Source organism: Urtica dioica, chromosome 8 (assembly GCF_054948205.1).
Source record: "Urtica dioica subsp. dioica isolate 48M chromosome 8, U.dioica_male_clone48M_v1_H2, whole genome shotgun sequence".
NCBI lineage: Eukaryota > Viridiplantae > Streptophyta > Magnoliopsida > Rosales > Urticaceae > Urtica > Urtica dioica.
Window position 1 is genome coordinate 35,851,176 of NC_142763.1, and position 9,491 is coordinate 35,860,666.

The 9,491-nt window shown below is 42.6% G+C and overlaps 2 protein-coding genes across 2 annotated transcripts; one reads left to right on the forward strand and one right to left on the reverse strand.

Moving 5' to 3' along the window:
* The first annotated feature begins 483 nt into the window (after positions 1-483).
* LOC149389536 (pentatricopeptide repeat-containing protein At2g17033-like) lies at positions 484-2,332 on the forward strand. The gene is made up of 2 exons (XM_089622806.1): positions 484-909; positions 977-2,332. Exons 1-2 carry the CDS (start codon positions 640-642, stop codon positions 2,036-2,038), a joined length of 1,332 nt encoding a protein of 443 aa, XP_089478932.1. The 5' UTR covers positions 484-639; the 3' UTR covers positions 2,039-2,332.
* Positions 2,333-2,459: 127 nt separating this feature from the next.
* ATR (Ataxia telangiectasia-mutated and RAD3-like protein) lies at positions 2,460-9,420 on the reverse strand. The gene is made up of 6 exons (XM_089622805.1): positions 8,705-9,420; positions 5,005-8,392; positions 4,342-4,911; positions 3,277-3,900; positions 2,939-3,133; positions 2,460-2,842 (listed from the first exon to the last, which is right to left on the reverse strand). Exons 1-6 carry the CDS (start codon positions 9,379-9,381, stop codon positions 2,675-2,677), a joined length of 5,622 nt encoding a protein of 1,873 aa, XP_089478931.1. The 5' UTR covers positions 9,382-9,420; the 3' UTR covers positions 2,460-2,674.
* Positions 9,421-9,491: the final 71 nt, after the last annotated feature.

The following is a 9,491-nucleotide window of genomic DNA, read 5'->3' on the forward strand; positions in this document are numbered from 1 at the left end:
TATATGGAAGACAAAATAATATCTATAAATGAAGAATATATTTACAGATTTTATGCATAATGAATAGCCACGAAAATAGAAACTAATTAACTAAAGTCAACGTTGAAAACTTCAAAATACACGTTAACCATAAAAATGTGCCGGAAACTTTCAAAATCTACTGGAAAATTCAAATTTCGAATTTGAAAACTTCTCTAATTAAAAAAAATTTAAAAAAAAAACTGCCTAATTAAAATAGCTGCCGAATTAAATAAGGGCAAATGTGTAAAACTAATTCAATTAATAAGATGTCACGTAAGCAAGATGACTATTTACGGGAAATTAACGAAAGGTTGGCTAAAATCAAATTGTTAGTGTTTAAAATGGCTACGTAGCCAATTATTTGTATTATTTATATAAAAAATAATGACTGCTGACTTTAATAAATTTTAAATTACACACAATTAATCATGTGCACGTGTTACTATCTAGTATATACCAAAAAAAAACTAAACTCCCGTTATACCAAACTCGTTATATGCAAATAATGAAGGTTTGAGTAATAATAGATAAACGGTTATAGAAACTAGAAAGACGCGAGTAACTCAGGAAAAAGCTCAAAGTCAATTCGTCACTCACTCACTGCCTAAAGCAAAGCAAATGACATGCAATCTCGTCTCTTTCCCATTCTCTCAACCACACAATCACTGCCAACCACTTCTCTCCAATTTCACAATAAAATGCGCTCTCACCAAACAAGGCCTCAAATTCCTCTCCACCCTCTCCGTCAAGTCCGGCGATAACGCCGTCGCCGGAAAATTGATCGGCAAATTCGTGGCGGGCTCGCCCAAGTCCATTTCCTTAAACGCCCTCTTTCATCTTCTCTCTCCCGACACCACTCACCCAAACCTCGCACATCACTCCCTTCCCGTACGTACAACAACTATCTAAAACGATAATATTCCTTTTTTTTTTAAATAATTATTTTCCATGGCAGTTGTATCTGAAGATAAAGGAAGCGACATGGTTCGAGTACAACCCGAAGCTGGCGGCGTCACTTGCTGCGCTTCTCGAGAAGCAGGGAAAGCACGGCGAGTCCGAGGCATTGATCTCCGAGGCCCTCTCGAAATTACAAAACTGCCCCCGAGACCTCGCCGCATTCCGCTTCAACCTGCTCGAATCCCACGCAAAGCACGGAGCGAGCCCCGGCCTGGATCGTTCAATTTCCGCGGTCCGTGATCTCGCCATTGGATCCTCGTCGACCCACCTGAAACGCCGTGCCTTCGAGTCGCTGATCGGCGGTCTCTGCGCCGCCGACCGGCCCGCTGAAGCCGAGGCCCTGATGGAGGAGATGCGATCCGAGGGTCTGAATCCGTCGGTGTTCGAGTTCCGGTCCGTGGTCTACAGCTACGGACGAACGGGTTTGCTAAACGATATGGTTAGAGTCGTGGGTTTGATGGAGAGAGACGGGATGGCGATCGAAACGGTGTGTTCGAACATGGTCCTCTCGTCGTACGGGACCCACGGAGATCTCTCCGGGATGCTGACGTGGCTCCGGAGGATGAAAAGCTCCGGGGTGGCTTTCTCTGTCAGGACTTATAATTCGGTGCTGAATCGCTGCCCGGGTGTTTTGGCGATGCTGAGGGATTTCGACGGAGCGCCGGTCTCGGTCGAGGAGTTGGGTTCGAGTCTGGAAGGAGACGAATCTGCAGTGGTCGGGGAGTTGGTTGGGTCCGCGGGGGCGGTGTTGGAGGGGGTGATGGAGTGGGGTGCGTCGGAGGCTAAGCTGGACCTGCACGGCATGCATGTGGGGACGGCGTATCTGATTCTGATGGAATGGATGGTGGAGATGCGGCGGAGGCTCGGAGGAGACGTTCCGGCGGAGGTTGTGGTGGTCTGCGGCTCGGGGAAGCACAGCAGCGTGAGAGGTGTTTCTCCGGTGAAGCTCATGGTGAGAGAGATGATGCGAAGAACGGGGAGTCCGATGAGGATCGATAGGAAGAATTCGGGGTGTTTCGTTGCCAAGGGGAAGAATGTGAGAGACTGGCTGTGTAAATAGTTCGCGCTCTGAAGAAATTAGACGAAATGCCATGTGCTTTATTAGCTCCTTTTGAAGTCTCGCCTGTATCAAAGAAAATTTCATGATCAAACCTTTGGTCTTTTAGTTGCTAGCTTGATTGTTCTGGTGAGATTTGTGGAAGTTTTGAACAAACCTCAGGGAAAAATACGAGTCTATAATTAGCTGGTTTCCTTTTCACCCTGAGTAAGGGTAAATTCTCTTATTCCAAGCACACACACAAAAAAAGGGTAAATTCTCTTATCGGTAATTTTTATAGCCGATTTTATTTTAATCTGTCGCTACGAGAACTTTTTTTTTCTTCTTCTGTTGCCTATTTGTTTTCGCTTGCCCCTATTTCACCTGTGCATCGCTCTCATCTAAAAGTATCTGAACGGAGTAATATACAATAAAATAAAATAAATTAAGGGGTAAATTAATCTAGTTCCTGTCCCATTTTTTGTTGTACCATTCATTGTCTCTCATCATTGTAAACAGCACGTATCATAAATTAATGTAATTAAAAGAGACATGAAATGAGACAACAAAATAGGTGGCAGAGGATCCAAATTCGGAACCTGACGATGAAGAGCTGGCCAAAATACCAATTTAGAATGAGACTCCAAACTCGGTCAGCCTTCAAAACCAAGGCATCCACCAGATATACATCTTGCCAAGATTTTTGTGAGACATTGCCTCGGTGATCAAACGACGGGCTTGGCCTTCAACAGCCAGAGGTAATGATGGAGCTGCTCCGACACCAACTACTACTCCTTGCAACCTCGCCTCAATGTTACTGATGGCTCGCTGCGCCCATTATTTATTTAATTGATTATCAGTATTTTGTATCATATCGAATTCAATGTAGCCAGAAAATAGAAGAATGAAATGTTGAAAACCCACCTGAGCATGTGGATTCTGAACTTCTACCCCACTGGACTTGTGGGATTTTGTCCATTCCACAAGAGGATCATGAATGAAAGTTTCGAGAATACTCATCAAAGTTTCCCGATGCATCCTCAGAACCGACAGAGTGATTTCACAAACTCTCAAGAATATTCCCTCGTAACCAGTGATTCCCAGTCCATCGATCATGTTCTGCAAAGATAAGAATAGTCAACTTCCCGAGTCTAAGAAAACCAGAGCTAATGCCGAAGTACAATTCTTAAAGAGTCCCAAGGTTCAAATCGTTGGAAAGTCGCAAATTTTGCTTTACTAAGAGAACCAAATTCTGTTCTTACCTGAGTCATCCTGAAAGGAACCAGCTCTGGCTTCTCCAACTGTAGTCCTTTGTCAAATAAGCAACTGAAATCAACATGAACACAGTCGCCAGTGGTAGAATCGAAGAGGATGTTTTCACCGTGCCTATCACCAAGTCCAACAATATGCCCAACCATTGACCACACAGCAGTGGTGTGTGCATAAGCAATCCGAGCCCTAAACCAAGCAGCTGGCTCAGAAAAACTGGTCAAAAACCATTTGTGGAAAACCGGAGGGAACATTGGAAGAATCTTGTTCTTCAACATCTCATCTTCGGGTGATTTTCCTTGGCATTGATCGTATATCCGTTTAATTTGTGGGTTCGTCTTTTGCCTATCAAACTTTCCGCAAGTAACATAAATGTCTTGTAATATATGCCTGAGACCGCGGGTATGAGGAACCCATTCAACCATGCCACAGTCTTCCGTCAATGGTATCACAGCGAACGTACGAATGTAGAGCTTCCTCCGACGACTTTCTGGAAATTTCGATAGTAAGCGGTTTATCATTGCCGTGAACTCCATCATGCGGGCATCTTTCCTGAGATCATCCTTGGGTTTACAGAGAAATGGACGCTCAACACCATCGCTTCCAATTAAGACAACCTGAATTACGAAGAGTTACAATTACCCCAAATGAATAATAAATAAAAAATCAATAAATCAGAAAATCTTCAGTTATGATAGGCAAAGTTTCAGCAGGGTCTACTAGACGCTGACAGGCGCCAAATTCTTTCCAAAAGCTGGTTGTACCATGAAGCATGAATAATGCACGCTATTTTTCATGCAAGAACGTGTTAAGTTTACGTAATAAGTCTTTATTTTGTATAAAGTCTATTATATATTTAGTTGTTTCTAATCTCATAATCCTGTGGAGTCTAGGTCAAGTAGTTAGTTCTTTATGTAGATAATAACTTGTGGTATTCATTCAAGCAACAACAGAAATCATTTATTCTACTTCTCTCTCTAATTATCTGTTTCAGCATATATAAAGAAATGGGTGAAAAGAAATGGAGACGACTCTTGAAAATACTAAAATGAACTTACTTTCTTAGGGCGCTGAAGAGATGAAAGGATCTCAGCCTCGTCAGCTATTCCCGATATTGTAGGTAGATCAGTAACTGAAAAGATATCAGTCCTGAGTGTGTTCGTGAGATTTCCCTCATACGTGGGTAGATTAACAGTAAGAGACTGTTGAATTGGCATTATGATTCCCAGTGGCATCATTCTCTTCAAGGCACTAAATTCAGTTGCGATATTTATGGTCTTTGATTTTGATTGGCCCGGATGAAAGCATAACTTAATCAGATGATCTACCATGCTGGCGAACTGATTAAACAAATTACTGCTGTTGTTTCCCTGGCTGAATCCTTTTCGGGCAGCTTGTATGATTTCTGAAGCCGCCTCTCTCCTAGAAGGTACAGTGGACTTTGAAACAGCTGCCATAATCCACAGGGCTTGTTGTGGATATTGTTGCAGAACTGAGGTGATGATGTGCTTGACCAATCGAACAACTTCCTCGTTCTGGTGACATATTCTTGAAACCAACTGAGGTAGAACAGTTAACCACTGGTATGTTGGCAAATCCTTTCGACACCCTCGCATAATACCCATAGCCTGACACAGTAAAATCACAGCAAAAACATTTAGATTCAAACATACACAACAAAAATATATTGAAAAAGACAAATAAGGGAACTAGGGAAATACCTTTGCTTGTGCACTTTTCAGCTCTTTGTTAGATGATGTCGCATTTCTTAGATAAAAAGTACCAAAGTCAAACCAAAGGGTTAGTAACCTTGGAAGTGCTTGGTAGAGATTCTTGTGACCCCTGTGAAGTCCCTTGGCATATAATAACATTACATCAGGCAAATTAAGCCACCATAGCCTCTCGTTACTCTGGTTTGAAGAACTTAGAGTGCTAGTTGTAGCTCTGGATCTCGACTCAAGATTTTCTTCCTGTCGCTTCCTGGCATCGACAAGCACTTCATCCACATACTTAGCCATGTAAAAGTAACCTTTTTCCCACGAGGGCTGTAGTTCCCTAACCCTGGAATACAGGCTTATCACCTCTTCTTTCTGTTTCTGCCCCGTGTAGTGAATCCATCGAGAGTAGAGGAGAAGTGTTTTCGCAACATTCCGGTGCTCGTTCATAGTCTGAGTATTGCATGCCATATGTGGTGATATGAGCGGAACCAGTGAAAGACTACTAATGGATGTCACTGCAGCAGATCCTACAACTTCTACAGGCATGTTAAGGAGAGACTGTTGCAACTCTGCAATAGCACCATCGGACCTCCTTGTGTTCCACAAAAGCTTAGCCTTTTCCATGTGGACATTCGGCGCACCCGAAGCTTCAGATTCCAGAATTGCTCTATTTGATGTTTCATAGTGACCAGCCATGCGGCAGAGTTTTGCATATTGAAGCCAGCAATCACCAACTTGAGCATCGAGACCACTGGAGCAGAAAACCATTCTTCGGAAAGCCAATAGAGGCTCTCTTGCCCAGAGAGATGGTTGCGTGAACCTGAGACGACTTTCCCAATTCTCCAACATTTTAGAAAAGCCCAGATCGCCTACTCGAAATGACTTTTCCAGGAAAGATTCATTAGCAAGAAGGAAGTGAAAGTCTTCCAGCTCCCTAAGTAAGTGAAGTTTCACGACAAATGGGTAAGCTCGCATGTAGGAGTCCATTCCCGCAGCTGCCAAAGAAGCAATCAAAGCCTGCTTGGACAAGGCAATTTTTTCGGCAACCGAAAACTGATCCTTCTTCATCATCGCCTGAAGAATCTTTGCGACGTCCAAATCAAATAGCGCATTACTCTCACAGCTGCTATGCAATAACCCTTCTCCATTCGCTCCATCAAGGTACTCATCCATCAAGTCCCACCTGCCAAGTCTCCATGCTGCCTGAACACCTTGAGTGCACCACGTTTTCTTGTATTGGGGAATTCTAGAGATTAAACCATCTACATGAGTAACCATGGCTTGAAGATGGCACATATTTAGTAAGCAATTAAGTACATCCGAATGCCTATGTACTGAATTGGGCTCCATCTGCAAGGCTTGTTCACACGAAGTTAGAACCTCTGCCCAGTTTCCTGCTTTTTTGTTGATCAAAATCTGATCCTGTAATCTCAGTGACTTTCGCAGAGACGCCAAGCCAGACAAACCGTCAGGCTCATCCAAGCAGCTATATATTTCCATTAGGTACGAAACATCTTCATCCTCGAAAACGCCACTTCTCTCAGCGGCGGGGTTGAAAGAACCTGACTTACTCCTCACATGTGACTCAAAGTACATCAGAGACCTAGCATGAGCCTGGCATCTAAAGGAGGCCCTGGCGAGGGTTACCTTTGGAATTGCAGACAGAAGCTCTGCAACATATTTGCAGTGTGTTATAAGTTGCTCGTGATCCAACATCGAATCGTGAGATTTAACCTTTAGCTTCGACACTTGTTGCTTTGTAGACGCTGATCTGACGGGTTGAGAAAGAGCCAGATCCTGCTCAAGATCATCCACCCATTGCCCCAGATTGTCGAGAAGAGTGAACACAGCTTGAATGCAAACCTCACTTTGCCCACCAGTAACTCCATGAACTGTAGCTCCACTGTTCTCTGATACCGCAGCTTCGAGAACAGAGAGGACTTCTTTTGTTATGCCATGCCGTGCCTCCTCAGTTCCATAGCAGACGGCATTAAGGACTAAATATGGCAGCAAGTACATTGCTATCTGCATGTCATGACGCACTATACCTCGACATGCATTAAAAATCCTTGCACGAGACCCCGTTGCATGCGCCATCAGCTTTTTTATCCAAAAGTATACCCATCTTCTGAACGACATGGATGGCCTATAAATTGGTCCAGTAGATGTAGAATCAGAAAAATGCGGGAGTTGGAATCTTGATGTCAAACAAGGGGCTATTATCTCTTTGACATAATTAGAGAATCTGTCCCACAATATCTGACCCCTCTTTCTCTGAAACATTCCATCACTACTCTCACTCTCTGACGGAGCAAACTTTACAGGTTTATGATCCTTTCCTGATTCTGGCACAGAGGCAGATGCATTCTCATCCATTGAAGCCTCACAGCCTGCAATCTTTAGCAGCTCCTGTATTGCTAATGCAGCTGAATCTTGAATTATAGTGTCCGGTGCAGCTCTAAAAGCCCTAACGAGATGCTTGTGAATTAGCTCGTAGATGAGATCATCATCAGAGCATGCAATTTTGAAGCGTTCGCATGAAAAGCTTTTCACCTTGGCGGGATCGACAGCACCGAGTGCTCCAAGGCAATCAGCGCAGACCAACTTGAGTCGTTGTCCAACTGTAGTCCTTGATTGTTCTGCACATCCGCTCAATAATGATCTGATCAGAGAGCTCAGAATATTCACATTTCTGCCTCCTTCGTCAGTTATGAAACCGGTAACTTCTTCTCTTCTCAGATTTAGTAACTTGCTCAGCTCGCACACTACCATATATCTCACATTTAAGTTCTCATGATTCAAGCCATCAACAACATCTTGCAATTGATCATTCAACTTCATTGACCCACGGGTCTCTTGTATAATTTTATTTACTTCTGACAGAGCCGGTATAGTGGGCAACGGAGGGAACTCACAGATGGATTGCTTTAGAATAACTTTGTTGCTCAGCACAAGGTCTTCCAATATTTTCGCCACTTTTTCAAGATGCATGGTGGGACTTTCTCTGTCTCTTTCTAAAAAGGGAATGAGAGCAGCAAAAACTTGGGAAACTAAATATTTCGTGCTAGACGGTGATACCACTACCAGTTGCCGAATGAAGAAATGCAACAAGGTGAGACCCTCAGATATTAATGGCTCTTTATTAATAGCATGCATTAGAAGAACCATCAGTTTCGGCACATAAGTACAAAGTTGCGAACCCATTAACGTAATTAGCATCTCAATACGTTTTAAAGCTTGTTTCTGCAGCGAATCATCCTCTGAGTGGAGCATCTTTCGGTCAATACTGTTTAGAAGACCAACAAAGTGATTCCTCAAAAAGCTAGGGAGATCTTCACCACCATTTAAGACTCTAGCAACTTCTCTTATCATCTCAGGTACTCTTGCCAGCCTGGAAACAATAGAAATTGATAAGAATTAGAATTTTTTTTTTAAAGAAACAGCGGATCTTTATTAACACAACACGGCTAAGCCGGAAAAACTTTAATCTCATCAGGCAGTGCTTACACGTCTATAATCATTTCTCCAAAGGCATAATGAATTGAAATACTAATTGACGTCTGAAGATTTTCACTGATAAGAGTTACTAAGATGAAAACATAACAGCAGACCGCTTAACACACTCACAAAGCACAGGGCAGCGCAACCAGGTATTTATGACAATATAATCTCATCAAATTTGTGTATTAGTTCAGAGATATACCTTGTACTAACTTCTGCTGAATCAGCACCATCCAAAAAGCAGACAAGTTCATCCAAAAGTGCAGGTAATGCAGCTGCAAAAATTTCCTGTTTGTCAGAACCAATATGGGCTTGGTAAAATTGCAAAGCAGAGAGCAATTCTTGTTCATCTGCTCGGTGAAGAACAAAAGCCAACACTCTTGGTAGCCAATTAACAATTAGCGGAACCAAATCTGTGTTCAGACACGTAGCCAACTCATATAATGTATTCAGTGCTCCTTCATTATCTTGCTGAGACACAACAAGCTTAGGAAGAACATCAGGAATCATTCTCTTGACAAGTTCTTCAGTTTCAACTCCCAGAACTGCTTCCGCAAACTCTCTAATCATTGTTGTACGACTAGAAAACCTGGCTGACAAATAATCATAAAGCTCATGTCGAACATGTACAACTTTTGAAAGAACTGATTCGACTCCTCCTCTAAGATGAAAGCAGCAAGATTTGTGTATGAGCCTCGATGCGGTTGTTCTTACGGTCACATGTATATTATCAAGTTGATCAACCAATAAAATAAGAGAAAACAGAAAAAGCTGATTATACATATCAACGGTAACCATTATTTCTGCTGTAGATTCCAAGAGAGTCTCAAAGATTTGAGGATCCTCTGTAGCTGCTAAAGCATGTTTAATTATATCCATGAAGTTCTGTTCATTACTTTTGTCTTCTGTGCCCACGTTGTAAAATAAACAACTCAAAACTGAATCACTAAGGAATGAACTAATTTGACTGCAAAATGCTTCTCTAATAG

Coding starts and splice junctions, on each gene's coding strand:
- ATR (XM_089622805.1), bottom strand. CDS start 9,381: ATGGATATAATTAAACATGCTTTAGCAGCTACAGAGGATCCTCAAATC. Junction 8,393..8,704: donor TCAGCAGAAGTTAGTACAAG/GTATATCTCTGA, acceptor TATTGTTTCCAG/GCTGGCAAGAGTACCTGAGA. Junction 3,901..4,341: donor CTCTTCAGCGCCCTAAGAAA/GTAAGTTCATTT, acceptor TTCGTAATTCAG/GTTGTCTTAATTGGAAGCGA.
- LOC149389536 (XM_089622806.1), top strand. CDS start 640: ATGACATGCAATCTCGTCTCTTTCCCATTCTCTCAACCACACAATCAC. Junction 910..976: donor TCGCACATCACTCCCTTCCC/GTACGTACAACA, acceptor TTTCCATGGCAG/TTGTATCTGAAGATAAAGGA.